Source organism: Phaseolus vulgaris, chromosome 8 (genome assembly GCF_000499845.2).
Source record: "Phaseolus vulgaris cultivar G19833 chromosome 8, P. vulgaris v2.0, whole genome shotgun sequence".
Taxonomy (NCBI): Eukaryota; Viridiplantae; Streptophyta; class Magnoliopsida; order Fabales; family Fabaceae; genus Phaseolus; species Phaseolus vulgaris.
The window spans coordinates 61,675,965-61,694,711 of NC_023752.2; the positions used below are offsets into that span (position 1 = coordinate 61,675,965).

The 18,747-nt window shown below is 34.2% G+C and overlaps 2 protein-coding genes across 2 annotated transcripts; both read right to left on the reverse strand.

Moving 5' to 3' along the window:
• Nucleotides 1–4,427: 4,427 nt before the first annotated feature.
• LOC137823317 (uncharacterized) lies at nt 4,428–12,532 on the reverse strand. The gene is made up of 7 exons (XM_068628398.1): nt 11,799–12,532; nt 10,623–11,001; nt 8,652–10,033; nt 8,309–8,422; nt 7,810–7,964; nt 5,388–5,485; nt 4,428–4,824 (listed from the first exon to the last, which is right to left on the reverse strand). Exons 1-6 carry the CDS (start codon nt 12,192–12,194, stop codon nt 5,437–5,439), a joined length of 2,475 nt encoding a protein of 824 aa, XP_068484499.1. The 5' UTR covers nt 12,195–12,532; the 3' UTR covers nt 4,428–4,824; nt 5,388–5,436.
• Nucleotides 12,533–13,621: 1,089 nt separating this feature from the next.
• LOC137823318 (putative BPI/LBP family protein At1g04970) lies at nt 13,622–18,159 on the reverse strand. The gene is made up of 6 exons (XM_068628399.1): nt 17,425–18,159; nt 16,779–16,918; nt 15,834–16,188; nt 15,248–15,496; nt 14,860–14,985; nt 13,622–14,131 (listed from the first exon to the last, which is right to left on the reverse strand). Exons 1-6 carry the CDS (start codon nt 17,833–17,835, stop codon nt 13,928–13,930), a joined length of 1,485 nt encoding a protein of 494 aa, XP_068484500.1. The 5' UTR covers nt 17,836–18,159; the 3' UTR covers nt 13,622–13,927.
• Nucleotides 18,160–18,747: the final 588 nt, after the last annotated feature.

Here is an 18,747-nt window from a genome sequence, read left to right on the forward strand (position 1 = left end):
AGAAAAAAAAAGCGTGTAAAAAAAATTGTAACTAAACATTATTAACCCTTAAAACGTTGGTATTACACAAAATTATGTGCAATTTTAATTTTCTGATATAATAAGGTTGTGAGGTGTAGATAAGAAGTGAGTTATCTAAAGAACTTTTGCGGGCTATATAAGATGCATGATTTGATATACCATGTGGTGGATAGCATAGACTGTGTTTTAAAAATTTGCATCCATGTAGAATTCCATCAATAATGAAAGGAAACGTAGCATACAAATTAAGAATAATGAAAGCAAAAGTAAAAACTTTTTGGTAATTTCATTCATTTTTGAACTATATATATAGGAGTAGGCTTTGAGACTTATTTTCAGACATAGGGTGAATGATCCTAGGATATAGTGCATGTCAAATTACGCAATCTCCCTTTTAAATTTTCCCGACAAAAATTGTAATTAATTAACTAACTGCATCAGTTATTGGTCACAGCACTTGTTTTTCTGTTGACAGTTTTGTAGGATTACACAAAACTTTAGCCTTAGCTTGTTAAGATATATCAATTAAGAAAAGATAGGATCAAGTTCCACAGTCCAAATCTGAACGCCGCAAATAAATGATGTGATTTTGACTCTTTTTTACACATATACAAGCACAACCATATATATATATATACTTTCGGTTCTTTCAATATATTCTCACATCTCATCTATTTATTAAGAGTAGAGTTCAAAACCAGTTTAAATACACATTTTTTTTAACTCATCGATTAAGAATAAAGTTCAAAAGCAGTTTAAATACATTTTTCTCTATTAACTCACCGAAACGTTTTTAAAGACAAAATTGTGCGTCAACTTACAAACATTATAAGAAAAACAAAAAATAGAAATCAATTTTAGACAAAAAATAATTAGTTGATATAATAACTAAATTAGAAACCATTTTAGAAACTAAAGAAAAAATTGGTTTCTAAATTAGTTTATATTATTGTTAAATGGTTTCTAAATTATTATTTAATTAACGACCAAGGTTTTAACTACCAATTATTTAAATTATAAATTTGATAGCAAAAACATTAGTTCCTAATTAGATATTAACTTAGAAATCATTTAATAATAATAGAAACTAATTTAGAAACCAAAAAATTTTTTTAGTCTCTAATTTAGTCACTATAATAACTAATTATTTTTTGTTTCTAAAATTAATTTCTATTTCATGATTTTTATTAATAAAAGCATAAAATATTTCAGATATCGTGATTTATTGACTCTAGTAATATTATTTTAAAGTTAAAACATGTATATGCATATAGTTCTACATAACACGCCCCAAAAGGTGATGAAAAAGGTGTATATGAGAATTTCTAAGGCACTATGAGACCTTGCTCCTGAATCCATAAGCAAGGAATCTTTGTGATCTGACTTTGTTCTAATGGCCCCCTCCTCCTTTTTAGCTCCTACTTCAAGACTCAACCACCGTGACAGACGCCATTTACTTGAAATAATATGAACTACTTTTTCTTCTTACAATTTATAGGCAATACTATCTGCTAAATAATGCTCACAGAACACATTTCATACTGTTTTTTTAGCATTTGGTTATTCTGCATATTTTGAATTGTTATTATAAAAACAATTATGAGGTTGTAGGGTAGCTCAGTTACTGAATAAGGTGATTGAAGAAAGGAGAATGGGAAGAGTTTTAGGCATAGTGGGATGGTCAAAGTTGGTAGTTATTTCCCTTTTGCATATGTTATTGTGCAACGGCTTCTCTGCATAGTTTTTCTTCTGTGGCCCTTCTGCTTCCAAATTTCAGATTTAGACTTTGACCTTATAATAAAGTAGAATCAAAGTTTATATGTGAGAATACATAAAAGTATAATAGAATGTGCTTCAATATGTTATACCTATTTATATATAATAACTTCTTTTGCTGAAAACGGATGTGGTTATAATTCTAGGTTAAGCTTGTGGTTCTTGTAATATCTTGCTGAAAAGTCTCACATCAAATGTATATATTAAGAAATAATTTATGAATTTGATGAGTTTTCACTCTTTCTTTTGGAGACATCCATATAGTTAAAAGCACCATGATTACTTACCTATAGATTATAGGTCAAGAGTTTATTTAATATTAAAATAAATTATATAATAACTTTAACAATATCTCTCTTAATTATTTGTAGAAGAAAAATATGTTGGGAATTTTGATGTATAAATAAAATATGATCTAGAGCAACATAGGCATCTAGCTTGGCCATTTTTCATGCATGTGCAGATTCTAAAGAAACAGTTTTGTGTAACTCTAGAGAGGAACAAGAACCCCAGAATTATTGAAGAATCACAGTTATTGGTATCAAACTTTTCAGGCAAAATGCATCATAGAGAGGTTTGTGACGACAAAGAACAACATAAAATATGTGTTTGTTTTCGCAAAAGGACATTTACATAGGATTTGCATCTTTCTTTATATCTACATACGCACATTCATTGCACTCATTTTTCTATAGCAAGTGCTGATTTAAGCTCCCATTACGCTACGTGGTTTTTCACACCAATGAAGTGAGTTCAAACTGTGATGAATAAGTAAATACAGTGCCAGAAATTGAGGTAAGCATCCACATGCCTATGGTATATATAAAATTGCATAGGCTATATATTCATTCACATGAGAGTGTATAATGAAGTTCATGATATGATATGATGATGAACAAGTTGTAATTTGAAGTTGGAAGTTGTTGTTGATGAACATGTTTGGATCTACTTGAAGCAAGCATCTAAATAGTGTCTCGAATTCAATGATATCGGGAAGAAGAAGATGTGCATGGAATTCAGGACTCAAACTTTTCTGCCAAGTAAGATTCCACCTATTTTATTAATCATGTCTAAATAATATTTGGATATGTAGTTTTAGAAAGAAAATAAATGGTCAGAAACATGATGGTCATGCAAATGGTTTATCTTTTCCAATGTGAGTCTTTAATGTATTATATCGTGAAGCTACTTCAACTGTTTGAAGGCATTCATTATTTGTCTATACTAACAAAGTTAGGTCACTAGGGTAATGCTAGTTATTCGGGTTCTTAAAAAACACCAACTAACTCATTTTTTGAGTTCATCAATATACGTTAAAATTTAATGTCGTATTTCTCTCTTGATCAACATTAAATAGTTGAAACCCTATTAAAACTAATGAATATTTTTGGAGTGGGAGATAAACACAATATTTTATATATACATGGTAATATTATGTTAATTAAGTTTTAATATAGAGAGAATCTACTCCCCTTTGATGCATTTTTTTTTGGTACTTTTTATTATAGCAAATGTAACCAATATCAAAATATAGAAATTATTTATTATACAAAAAGCATAAAAATAAATAAAAAAATTCAAGTAATTACATTACAAGAATGTGGAGCACTAGCTGCCAGAAATAATCAACCAAAAAGATGTTATCAGAGTCGTCAAATGGACTAAAAAACAAAGTAAATAAAATGTACAAAATTAATGTGGCCTAAGTCGACGTAACATATCATATATCTTTGAATTACTATCCTATGTAGCATTTCCACCAAGATTGTTTCTCCACAACAGATTGGTTCTCATCTAAGGCAGAAGTATAGAGGACCTGAGGCTATAAGTTTGTTGGACCAGCGCTCATTTAGACTAAATTTGGTGTTAGAAAAACCTTTGATATTTGGACTGGGAATTTCTTATTTCTACCCTTCCTGGTTTTGGATTCAATAATATGTTTTGCTAGTGGGTCGAACTCATTTTGCACTTCTGCACATCTCTCTTTCGACTGTTTCTTTACTTCCATATATTTTTCTCTCCCTTCCATAAATTTTCGTATTTATAAAAATATTCTATATAATATTTTAAATTAGATAATCTGAAAATCATTTTCTAAATTTATAATTAGCTTTCGAATTACATAACCTAATTTTATTTTTTTCAAATGCACTATTAGTTTTCAAATTACATAATTTGAAAGTTTTTTTTAATGAGATTAGTTTCTAAATTATATAAAACTTTTTAATCCAGAAACTACTCTCAAATCTAGATTTCTAGATTATATAATCTGAAATACAATTTTGAATTATGTAATCCAAAATATTAGGATAACACAAGAATAAAAAGTATATTCATAATATTTCATATGGAGTGTCAAAAAAGAAGTGTAGGAAGAAACAGACCTCTCTTTCTCTACTAATGGAAAAATTGACGGTACATGATCTCAGCGAGGGCACCAAACAAAGTGTAAATGATGTGAATATAGTTGAATTAAGAAATATCATCTACTTTATAAGTGGACGATTTTAACATATTTTACTAAAACAACCGTCGTAAACAACAGTACAAAATAAAGAAATAAAACATATCACATGAAATGAGCCCATGAGCAAATAGTAAGCTGAGCCAGCAGAACCTGAAGGCCTAGGTGATATCGAATGGCTATGCATTTTAGAAGAAATGGGTTTTGTACAGATGAAGCATCTTACAATTCAGCATGCTGAGGGAACTACACTGATCTAATTCAAAGATAATAATGTGATTATTGGGCCTAAAGAGCCTAATGCCCGAAAAAGAATTATACAGAATGAATATCTATCGGGAAAAGAACTACCAAAGCGAAAGCTAAAAACTAAGCAGTCCACACAGCTTCCTTCAGCTACATATTTTACATCAAATGCAATTCATCCAGAAATGATAGAACATTCTATTACGAGGAGGCAAGTCGCTGCAATGTGCCTTATAATGGGTCTCGCAGGAATTTTAATGCATGCTCAATTACCCCCACCAATGCAAGAAAATTCCCGTTCCAAACCCCCCAAATACCTGCATCCAAAGAAAAGCACATCTTCAAAGATCAGCACGGGAACTGAGACGGAGAGAATCAAGGGACTGCAATAATAATTAATACTAAAGAAATGCTTATAAGACATTATTTTTTGTTGAAATTATTAAAACTCACAAATTATAAGTGATATTCATCAAAAAGGGAGTACGACCAATATTTCACAAGTCTCAATAAATTTCAATCAATAATAGTGTATTTAAAAATTATGGTTTGATTTCATAATATTTTTTTGTCTACGTACATGGTTTACCAGTGTTTGTTCCATATCAATTGCCGAAGATGAAGAATGTGATTATCACATTAACAAGTTTAGATTCTATAAAAAATTTCAGCATTATTTTTTAAATGGGAGAAACTATCAAGTATGCAAGTCCAAACTCAAGAAGTAAATTCAACCTGAATTCAGGAATATAACCACCAATATGGAACGGTCCTAAGATTTTACAATGGCACCCATGTTATTTTAAAAGGCAATAAATATGCATTAGAATAACCAAAGTTTAAGCCTACAATTTGGACAGATAATACAAAAAATACTCACCACAAAATTGCAGTGTATGAATCATGGAACATATAACTTCATGACATTATCAACTGATTACAGGTTGAAATAACTTTTTGAATTCATCATAAAACCACCTGCAAAACAAGTCAAATCACTTAAGACACCTGAAAACTAAAAGACCGGAAAAAAAAATCTACAAGGCAAAAATGACAACTCTGATTTTATTCAGATTTTTGTCTAGATTGATTAACAAGCCGTGGGTATACAAATACAGTTAATAGCTACACTGCTAGTCCCAGTATGAACATTTAAAATATGAATTCAAAATCAGAAGTCAAGCATCTAAAACACATACACGATGGAATAAAAAAGAAACAGAAATGCAAATAAAACAGCATTCATGTTCCTTCCAAACTAATGAAATAATTTCATCAGAACTTTGCATTAGAATTTTAATCCAAATAGACGACCATATCCACATAATATTTGGTAAACATGGATTAATTAAATGTCACATAAAAGCTAGCCCATATGCCAAATACGGCCTTGTAATGGGTATTCAAGATGAGTAGGTAAACCTATTGTTATCAAAAGTGGCTGTTACCAAGGAAATTAATGATGTGCAATTGCAACACAGAGCAGCCATGGGGCACTACAGTGACATCCAGTGTCTCTCAATAGCTTTATAGTGGCACAATAGTGCTATTGTTGAAAAATTCCTTGGATCCAAGATCTTAACTCCATCCACTAGTGCAGCTGCTATACAGCATCTTCTTGTCATCCTTGGCAAGTCTCCAGCCAATTGAACTTGAGTTAATGTTAATGCATTTTATTTTCATTTGAATAGAATTTAATTTTTCATACGTATATAATTGATATATATCATATATTTCAACCACTAGGTGACTTCCGCAATTTGGCCACTACATGATATGGCAGATTACTACCTTTCCACGATTGATAACACTAGCAACATCATTGCATGGCAGTTTTGGGGTCATAGCCAAATTGCCAGCTTTTCACACGCATTACAGCATGATTGTGATGGGCTTCAAAAATCCAAATCTTTCCCTGCAGTAGTGTCGTTTAGAGGGAGGGAGAATTTTGGTTGAAAATGACATTGCATAAAACTACCCCCTCCACCCCCGAATTCAGCAGCAATGTCGCCAATACCCTCCTCCTCCACTCACTTCTCCAAAGACATCGTTTTCTCTTGCATACTCACTCACCCTCACCGGAGAAGAGACAACCTCTTCAGCAACTTTAAGTACAGAGCAGGCTGCTTTTCTGTCTTCTCCACATTACCTGTTACCAAAGCAATTAATAGAGTGCAATGTTACCACAGAGAGATCACTGGACGTGCAGCTACATCCTAGAGTGGCATTTTGGGGTGTCACACTGACAGTCAAATTGACAGCTTTTTCCCCCACAATCACAGCAGTTATGATGAGTTTCAAAAACCTAATTTTCCCCTCCATTGTGTTGGTGGGGGAGTCGGTGGAAATGACAATCATAGACAAAACTAACCCCACTTCTTGAGCAGGTCTTTCAAAATACATCCCATCTTTTGCCCACCCATCCCACCAGAGTCCAGCAACTGCAATTACATCTCTCTTCCCAACATTTTGCATCAGTCTTAGACTTCCTGTTACTGTTTCCTGGCAAGCTTGTTCTATTTCCATCCCTTTTTCATCACTCGAATGTTTAAAGCTTTCAGATATATTGTTTCCGTCCCCCTTTTAGTACTTTTCAGCTTTATATGAGAAATTATTTATAAGTATAGATTATATTTATGCATACAAATATATTTGAAATAGTGGACATTCCATAATGAGTTATCCCACTATAGTGTATTAGGGGTTGGCACTAGATTGATTACTATGGCTTTTACTCTCACCGTATACACGTTGTGGTAGTCCCATGAGATGAGACCACAGTAGTTTTTCCACGAAAATGAAGATAGTTTCTCTCCGTAACATGTATGAAGGTTCTTGTTTAAGATATCCTTCCAGGTTCAATAATAAATATACTGTCTGGTATTCAATTTTTTCCATGAAAAGTGATTACCACAAAATTAAGCATTTTCTTCCATTTTTCTCTTCTATGAACCAAAAAATCATCAAATTGAAATAAAACTAGAGTTAATAGTGCCAATCTAATGTTACGTAAAAAATGGAATGAATATAAAGTAGAAAAACAAGGCACATTCTTAATGCTCAGTCATGTCTGAGAGCAGCATGAAAATGGGTTTCAGATTCAAATTTTCCACCATCTATGGCAAGTCTACGTGATAATAAAATCAGCTCTTTTTCTCGTTTCACTGTTTTCTATAATTTTCTACCAAGAAAATGATGAATTAAAAATATGAAAATTGTATAATTTGAATGAAACAGGCATATGCTAAATCGAAATAAAATGAAAACTCTCTAGAATGATGGATGACTTTAAGGAAACAAACCTGCATAGGAAAATGGGCTGTATTCTAGTACATTCCTCAATTCCTAACTGACATCGCCTGTCATTTTCTTGTTTAAATTTATCAGACGGAAGGACTTCACATGGACCTTGAATAGAGCCAGCCATTTCAGTTCTATCACTATTAGATTCATAAACCTTCAACAAAGAAAACATATATATAAGAAAACATCCAGACGCAACACATGATTAAGAATGGTGAAGGATGTCCAGGATGTGGAGAATTATTATTTGCTTGAAGTATCAAACAAAATATAAATTAACTGTATAGGTTACAGGTTTAAACCAATAAACAGTTTATGGTGTATAAGTGCATGCAAAAGCCAATGCAGCTTTAGATAAAATATATAAAAAGCATACTTAACATACCAATGACAAACTTCACCTTTACATTAATACATTTATTTACATTTATCTAAGAAAAACATATCTAATTATAATTTTGTATATAAAGATGTATGTAGGTGTGTGTAGAAAACTACCTCATTGACTTCAGATATACACGGATGACCAATATTCCCTGGCAAATCATCAGGAAAGTAGCACTTTGTCACCTTAACCCACTTTACGCCAGTTTTGCAATCTTCCCACATAGACTGAAAATAAAAATGGAATAACCTTCTTTGTTAAAGTTCTACATATTTATAAAAAAAAATCCATTTTTTTTACATAAGGGCGCAAATCAATCAAAACATAAGAAATAGAAAAGTACACTAAAAACGTTTTTGGTATTCATATCTACTTAACTTTTCTGGTAAGTTTCTACAGGTATTGTATAATCAATGGCTAGTGTACAATCGAATGAAAGAATTATAATTTGCTTGCCTGGAGTTTAGAAGGAGCTAGTTTTCCATTGCTGGTAGGAAAAAGAGCATGACCCTGTAGCCTATATGATACTCCATCAACACAACAAGATTGATAAAAAATCTTCTCATCTGCTAGTTGCACTACATCACCAATCCAGTCTACAGCATGTGAACTATCTGAAGATAATACAGGGTGCTGTCTACGTTCAGAATTAGTTCCAGAAATTCCAACATTGTTTGCAAGTGCAGCATCTTGGTCATCACGCTTGATATCATAAGTTAAATTTTCCCCTTCAAGAGAGTCCTTCTGATTATTATTCATAATATTACTATCAATGTGTTTTTCCGGTGATACTTCAGCGTTGTCTTTTGACATTGTCTGTTCCACTTGAAAGTCTTGTGATGATTGCATACTATCACATCTAGCCAGCTCAGACAAATTAGGAAGAGACTCACATTCTGAAGTCTCTTTACTGGTCAAAACCTTAGAATTTATTTGTTTAGTAGAGCATTCACCTAGCAAGCCAATAGAAGGACTAGAAGCTGCACTAAGAGATTTCATAGAGTTGTTTGGATCAGGCGTCTTATCGATAGCTTCAATACTAGATGAAATGCCAATCCCTTGAATACCTTTGGTATCAGGGAACTTTGAGTAACATGCCACCTCAACATTGTGATTGACACTGACAACAGTTGGAACACTGCTCCCATTTGCTACCATCTGCAGGACCTTTGGTTCTATGTTCTCTGCTTTATTCTCAAAACAAGCTTGCAAACCACAGGTATTAGAGGGCAATTTTGGTGGTGTGTTTGAGGATCTCATGACACGACCATACTTTGGAGGCAGAGGCTTTCCACCACTTAAACTCAAGCACCTCATACAGTGCCAATCAACTCTGTTATGAATTCCTCTCAAGACCGAGGGCTGCAGACATTTCAAGTGAAATCCCTTTTCACAAGCATCACAGAGAAGTACAGTATCAACCTCATGAACACTGAGCTCACACATCTGACATGTCAAAGCCTTATTCATATAATCCCTTGATGGAGGAATCCAAGTGGGATGGCTGGGAAGCTTTGGTAGTAACACTTTCTGGACAACCTTTGCAATATCAGTGTGACTGGGAATCAAAGGAGGCTGAACAATGTTCGTGGCCTGCAATGGCTGGTGCACACTAGGCAAATTTACAGAAGCTGTTTGAGTGATAAACGGTCTAAAGCTCTGGTCTGTTGCTATTTGAGGCCCTGCCCTTGATACGGTTGCATCAGATGTTCCTTCAGCCTTCACAGAGTTTGTAGCAGGCACCTTGTTTTCGGATGCCGTTCTTGCTATTGGAGCAGCATGAGTCTGCATAGACCATGTTGGAGCATTCACCAAAGGTTGGTTCGCTGATGAATTTGCTACAATTTAAAAGTCATAACATTCAGCTCCCATGGCTAAAATACCATAAGATACACTTCTGTGCACATTATAGAGATACAATCCACTACCAGCAAGCTATGAAAAAAAATAGCAAAAAATGACAATAATTTAAAACCTTAATGCCAGCTTTTCATAAGTTATCAACAAATTACAAAGATTTAAAAGGAAAAAAAAGAAACGAAGGAAATTCAATTTCACAGTCTTCAAAAAACAAGGAAACAGAAACAACATCTGCTAGGAGGTTATATCCATTCAGTACACTCAAAATAGACATATTCACCAAGATATACACCAATCCAGTTAACTTTCAGGCTTTACCATGCTTCACTCCATGACTTAAAGTGAAGAAACTCCTGTAGATATATAACCATAAAACTACAGTACTTAACTCAAAAAATTCAGTTAATGTTATTTATTGCTTCCCAGTAAAATAAAATCTAAATTGTCAATGTGTTGCATCTATTATACAATGAAAACATACTGCAGTGTCAGTCATTCATCAATCGGAAATGTAACTCCACCAGTTCTTGGAAGTTGGATCCAGTAAGGAGCTTCAGAAGACAATACCTTGGACTTGCAGCATATAAGAAGACCCATTTGATCCTCCATCAACTTTGAACTGTGGATGTTCAACTTTAGGCAATACTAAGGAAGATGAATTTCTCCCCAAGTGACCACTAGGCATCACACCAGAAACCACAGGTGGTCTTATTTCGTTGCCAGTTGACTGGTATTGCAATACTGCAGAAGATCCTGCAGAAACATGGGGAGGAATAGACACCACGGGACCCATAGAAGGGATTGCTTGTTGGCTTGATTTATCAGAAGGAAAAATTCGAACAACATGTGACGGCACACGATTGTCAACAGGTTCACTAATGTTTGGTTGTAAGGGTTGAGATGTATGTGTTGTCGACGGTGCAGAAAACTTCTTTGCTTCCTCCATCTAGGAACCAAAATGGCAACAAAGAAAGACAAAATAAAGGGAAAAAACTAATCAAAAAGAAATGCAGATTGTCATTCTTAGCATTACATGCACACTATAACTAAAGAAATCTCTCGGGAGAGCACATGAAAAATAAAATACTTGTTCGTAAACAGTGTTTAACATTCCAACAAACTCAATGAAAAGCCCACTAAAAGAGGTAGTTTAAGATTAAAAGGCAGAAAATTAACCCAGTACTAGCCAAGCCTAAGCGCTTTAGTACACAATAATCTGGCCAAAGATCCCTCCACTAAGAAATACAAAATTTGCAAAAGTATCAGGTGAATTTCACAGGACTAGGAACACGAAATTCTTAGTGTGTCTGTTTGGTTATGCGTTCGTTAAGCTCATTTTTCACATCAATATTGAGACATGACCATGTTTAGTCTCCATATCTTGAATGTGATTTCAAAAAAGCTAATAATTATAGCTATCACATCCCACGCATGTTTTCTTCCTTTCCAACAAGCTTCCAAACACGCTTCTAAACTCCACGAACAGAATGCATATCCAGAACACACAGTTATCCTCATTTTCCTAGCTAAGCCACAATTCACAACAACACGTTACTTATGCACCATTTATAACAAGGTTTCACACGAACAATCATTCAAAACAACCAAGACACACACACGTGACTCTTAAACTCCACTCGGCTGTCCACCGATACAACGTTTCCACACGCAATTCCGCTAAATAACAAACAAGTCGAAACGACGGAAGCAAATTGAGCAGAGAGAGAGAGCGTTGGCAGTTACCTTCCACTTAGCATGGGAATACCTCTCGGCAATAGACATCTTGGGAGTTCGAAACCCTAGCCTCTGGTCCTTAAGCTTGGAGTGCAATCCGAGATCCTCGATGACGGTGCCAATTGCTTCCCTGGCGACGATATCCTTGGGAGCCAAACCCTGGCAGAGGCCGGCGAGCCTGGCGCGCGCCTCTCTCATGAGCTCGACCTCAGCGTCGGAAGGCTTCCTCCCCGCGCGCACCGTGGCCATGGTGGAGAGAACGAGCACAATCTCCGCCACTCTCTTCAATTCGTCGTCGGCATCAACCTTGGGCTTCTTGGCAGAGCGGTCGTCAGAGTCCCCGTTCTGAAGCGGCAAGGACTGGTCCTCCGGTGTGGGATCGACGAGCTCCTCCTCCGTCTCCATGGGAGAGAAACCCTAGAGAGAGAGGGGAGAGAGGAGAAGAGAGAAGAGGAGAGAGAGAGAGAATGAAAGAGAAGAGAAGAGAGGTTTGAATTGGAGGGGGCTAAGGCTAATTAAAATTTTGGCGGGTAAGTGTGTTGAGAGAGATGAAGGCGAGGTTTGGGTTTGGGTTTGGGTTTGCGTTGCGCGTGCGAGTAATTAGGTATTCAAGTGTATTGGGTGGGATGGGGTTAATAGTACTGAGTTATCTTGAGAGAAAGAGAACGAGTTCAACTGAGTTGCTCACCAGAGCGATCCATAGAGAGAGAGAGAGACGAACACACGTAATACAAACAAATAAATAACCATATTATTAATCACTTCTATTTATACTTTATCAACTCGTACTCGACTCACCGTTTCAACTTCCACATTTTTTAACCTCTATGGATAAATGTTTATTATTATTATTATATAATAAATAAAATTATGATAGATAAATATTTCTTTATTGTCTAAAATTTAAAAAACAAATATTGTCCTTCAAATTTATTATAATATGATTTGGTTCTCTGAACACTAAACTTAAAGAATGTTAAAAAGTTTTTTTTTTTAAGAAACTAGTTCCTCAGATTTAATACTCAATGAGTAAAATCATTATTTTAAAGGAATTGGATTGTTTTTTGTTTTAATTTGAAAGACCAAAATAGGATTCACTGAAAAATAATTAAAAAATTTTGAAAAAATGTTATTTTAGATATGTAGAAAATAATTCAAATTGAGATAGAGGACTATTTTGTACCGTTATTAATATCTTTTATTATGGCAAATGCTGCTATCAAAATTAATCAAATCACTCTACTTGATTTAGCCCATTTGGTCTAAGGTTGAAAAATTTCCACAAGGTTTATGTAAGTTAAGGATGGTCCTTGGAACTTAAATTGTAAAGTTTGTTCCTTTTTTAATAAGCCATATACGTGTTATGTTATAATCAATGTATATTATGACACTTGGGAATAGATAGGGTTTGAGTCAACTGACAACTTAACTAGTTTGAACTTGAAATGAGAAACTAAAATTTAATTAAATTAGTTGTACCGGTACGACCGATAGCTTAACTCGGTATTTGATCTAGACCGACTTGACCAACCACAGGATTGAGTAATGATCCAAACGTTTGTTGATCTCTTTTTATTAGGTCTATTAACGACAAATGGTCCACAATAATTATATAAATTAGCACAGATCTCAAAAATCTGACTTGAACGTCTGAGAGAGGAAGGAGTGAGGTGTAGACCGACCGAGCGAAGAATGGTTCAATCGTTCTCTTGGTTCCAACCCTATACGAGAACATTAGTGTAGTCAAGAATAACTATGAATATTGTGTGGCAAGAACAAGATGAGGATATTTTGCTCGAGGTAAAGGTGAAGAATATCAGTCTAAGATCGAATTGAAGATCTGTGCATGAAGTATGCAAACAAAAAGTTAATATTATTTTCACAAATTTACATACAAAGATACCAATCCTTGACTACATAAAATTAAGAGCAATCTTTTCAAGTAATCTTCAGGACAGCATGATTTACAAAAGGTAAAACCAGGTACACCAATGATGGAATACATAAAATACCAGAAGCTGAGTAATGAACTTGTATGCATGGTTGTTCATGACATTCACTCTTCACAGCCTTCTTGACTATTGCTCATTACCTTATTACCATTTGGTACACAAGCAGACAAATGTCTGAGAACATGTTTATGATACATAAGCTGGTAGTTGCTTGTGATAATAGTGTCCTAAGAAAGAAACATCACTAGACACAGTAATCCATGGGGGAGCATACAATATACGAGCATTTTCAAGAGCAAAATCATTAAGAATCGGCAATGGAATTCCCCTCATTAACTGTGAGTTCAGGTATGGTATGAGGACGGTTTTGAGGACACTTGATGTCACTGACTGCAAATGTTTACACAGTTCAAAGAGTAAGATTCATAACAATAGCCTTAATATAAAATAACTAAGGTTTAACAATCATATACATGTCAAAATAGAACATTGGAGAGGTTCATTTGTGCACATGAGATCAAGTTTTATTTGTGCTAAACTGATAGAAAGTCATGTATGGTTAAAATATTACATTTAGTTCTTAATTATCACTCTGTCAAACTTGGGAATATTTTTTGTTAGAATAAGAGACTTATGTCCCTTAGGAATTGGCTCACAAAATGTAATCAAAGGTCTTTATAAGACCTATCTATATAACAAGAATGGCAGATAGAAGAATTTGAATTTCTGTCTTTTGTTAATCTAGCTTTAGCTATCTTTCCAGCCTCATATCATAAACCATGTGCAGATTTTTGGTTTCTGAATGGATTGATTATGTAAAATTTGAAAGGCTAAGTGTTTGTAAGAGGTTGAAATTTATTAACACATGTTATCTGCTTATTGAATTATTCTAAGGTTTTCAGACCTATCACTAATAAAAAAGGAGAGAGGAGATCACGAAGGGCATTGGAGAAAATAGTTAAAAGGATTTCAAGATGAACAAGATCTTAAAAGATTCAAAGTAATCCATGTAGCTGAGAAGTGTGATAAGGCATTTTGTTGTTGTACAATTTCATCCAATTTCACATCAAAATACGAAGCTACAAGCAGAAAAGACTAATACATTTATTCCAATTTACCTGAATCAGATTCATGTGAAGTTTCCCTATTTTACTCCATTTCAAGTTGGTGGAAAACTTTTTCAGTTTAAGCCAACCAGCAAGATTGTTTCCTAAGATCTCTGCAGCACAAGATGCACTAAAATCCTGTACCAATTTCCAAGGTTTATGGACAGTATTAGATAAGTAGAATCTTAGACATTCAGAGAAAAAAAAATAGGCCTCTCTGAAAATTTAGTTAGAAGATCAACACAAGATTGTGTGAGAGAGAGACCACATGATGCCAAAAATAGTGGAAAGCTTGAATTTCATATAGCAGTATATTCTTTATGAGGGATGGCTACTTAAACAGTGTAAGCATCATCAAACTTTAAACTTTGCACTTTGTATTGGCTTTCATTAAGCTTACCACCGAGATGCATGCAACAGGTATGACCTCACCAGCTTCCAGAACATTGAGTATTATATCTAAGGAAATTTTGACACCAACATCTTTGTTTGTCACTTGTATATCCGGTGGAGAAGACACAGAGATATTAAGATTCATGTCATCGTTTGGATATTGCTTGTATAATTGAGGAATGAGGAATCTCCATTCAGCAGTGTTCAGAAGTTCTTGATCAGGTAGTTCATCAACAGTCCACTGCAAAGTATCTGCCTGAGTGAGCACAAGAACAGCAAAAACCGTCAAAACTATATTTCAGTTTATAATAACACAAGTATCCAACGCAAAAAGCTTTGAATACAAAATTTTTATTGAAGCCACTTAATTAGACATAAAGCCTAATCAGTATCAGCACTGCTCTTTTCAATCCTACAGATGTTGTGGTGCAGTTCAGCAATACAAGGTCTATTGGAATTCAGTAAAGTTATCCTAATATTCCAAATTCAGAGAGATTCCAACAACACAAAGCACCCTACTAAAGGCTCCACAATCAAGTTTCACTATTATAAAAAACACTCCAATAAAAGAAGTAAAAACTTCAGAAACTTACAGTGAAGTAAACCAAGGAACCGGATTTGAAAACATTTTCATGCAATGAAATTGTTATCATCTTTGATGAAGGGTCAACAGGGAAAACAGAAATGCCTGAACCTCTGTGGTAACCTTGAGGTGCCAAAATTTCATTCCTTCCTGTGAGTAAACCATTGATGGCTAATTCAATAGCAGAATCACTTAGCACAGGATTGCTCACGAAAGAAACATTTAGAGCAGCTGTTTCGTCTAATGGGATAGTCTTTGGAAGAGAATGTAATAACACATCAAGAGTTGATATCCCCTCATTTATTTTCTCAGAAACTGCCTCTTCAACTGCAGATGCTATACTTCCTGCAAAAGCATCTACTAGCCTGCAATAAAATATAAATTATTGGCATGATATCATCAAATATTATATATATCAGGGTCTAGATACGAGTCAAGCTTTGGTTCTTTAGAAGAGAACACAACTCGGGAGGATGTTGGAGATCCCACATCAACTAGAGATTAGAACATTTCATAGTTTGTAAGTGGGTGCATACCTCACCTTATAAGCCGATTTTATGAGGTTGAGTTAGACTTAAAATACACTTCTTAATATGGTATCAAAGTCATTTTCGAACATATCCTAGCGAGAGTTTCGTGTCACTCGTTATCGTGCAAACCTCACCTTATAAGTCAGTTTAAGTCCACTACTTAATAGAGGATATCAGAAAAATAGTTTTATATTCCCTAGAAAAGTTTTTTGTTGCTCAAGATAATGGAACACACTTATCTGTCCTATCGGTTTCATGTCCCACACTAAAGATTGAAATATAGCGCAAGGATTATATAGTTATAAGCCAAAGCCTCCCTATGGAATTGTGAAGCCTAAATCAGCAATAGAAGAACATAATTCTATGGTAGAGCATGTGTAACAGTTTCTAGTAATAAAAAACCATTGCTAAAGAAGGTTCCTTACACTTGGTAAAGCCAAGCTGCTCCACCATGCAACTTTATGGACAAATCTCTGACATGGCATCCAGAATCCAGGAGAAGCAGCTTAAGAGTTCCTTCTTGATTCGTTAAATTCACAGTAAGTCCAACTTGCAAATCATTAACCTTCCAACATATCACAGCACAACAGAATGAGGAATATAACACTAAGCAGGTACAAAAAAAATTATTTGCACAAAAAGTGCATTACTGACAGGTTTTAGGCTATCGGACACTGAAATACATTGTGCCTTGTATGAAATTTCAGCCATAACCACAACCAGCCAAACCAATTCCCATCAAAATGACCAACTTCAGGAAAACACTTGTTATTTAGTTCAAGGTCAAACTTTCTTAATTAAACCACAATGCTACGAAGCAAATTATAAGCCAGCAAACAAATCGGTGCAACTCTAGAAAAAAAAAGGAAAAGAGTTGTATTTCACACTGTCAACCAAATGGAAATCATGGTCAATATAAATTTTTAAATGGCTAGAATATAAGTCAACCATAACAATTTGTAATTCAGTGACACTTTACTAGGCCAGTGTGTATACAAATTACTCAAAGATAAAGGGTTTAGTCCTAAGTAAACAAAAAAGTGAATAATATTCTGGAATCTGGATTCATACCCTTGCAGTTGCTGTTCCACTATCAGAAATTCCAATTGGGACTAACCAGCTGCTGACAGAGTACCTCCAATTCAAGCTCAAGTTAGCAGTGGCTCCTGAAACAACAAGAGCAATGCCTGTCTCTCCTGTATTAACAGATGAAGAATTCACTTGGATATCATTGATAGAGATTTCAGAAAGAACAACTTTGGCTTTTCCAACAAGAGGGACTTGAACAGTCTTCTCAATCTGTGGCAACTGGGACAGAACAATAGAGGCAACAGCTTGGTCTATTAGAATATCCTTGGCAAAATCAAGGCCCTTATCAGATATGGTGATGGAGACAAAACCCTCTTCATGATCTTGAACACCAGTCGTGGAGGATGAAAGGAACAGAAGGCATAAAAGAAGGAAACAGATCGAGGGTGCCATTCAAATTTTGCAGGTGGACCCTGCTGAGGATCGATCAAGCTAGTATCATTATGCACCAAAGTTATTTAAGCTTGTCTTGAGAAAACAAGTTTTGACAAGATCAAGGTTATTTTATCATGTTTATCCAGTGAAAAATGAAGACTTGAAACACACCCATATGATGAAACACTAAGGAAAACCGTCATAGCTTTTCTTACTATTTTATCTTTGGAATAATCATGAGTTTCAATATTGTATTGGATAGGAAGTGAGTTGGTGAAAACAACGACCAGGAACAGCAACTGCGAATGGAGATATATCAGCAAGTTGTTGGTTTCGGAGTTTAGTTCAGATTGATTAATTATTATATTATTATTTATTATTATTAATTTGATATGGGACTGGCACAGCAATCATCGTGGATCAACATAAGAGCTACCTTACTTTCTCAATCCATTTATTACTACTAAGTTATACTGTACACTAATAAAATACGAAGATACTTATAATTTTAAAAAATTAGTTATGAAGAAATATTTATATATTATATAATTACAAAATTCATAAAAACATAAATTTATATATTATATAATTATAAATTATACGAATTGATAATAAAGATTTATATAGATTTATATGCACAATTATATTTTAAATCTTGTTTGAAAGAGAAAGATATTTTTTATGATTAAAATATTTGTTTTTAATTTTTATAATCATAATAAAAAATTATATAATAAATTTAAGATTTTAGAAAATTAATGTATTTTTTTTTCCTAAATTGTGTTAGAATCATACTAAAATTGCTTCAGAAATTCAACAAATATTTTTAAATTTGACACTTCACCGATATATATTATACGAATGTCGTACAAATATCGATATTTAATACGTGTGTATAACACAAACACTTCACCGATATATATGTATGCC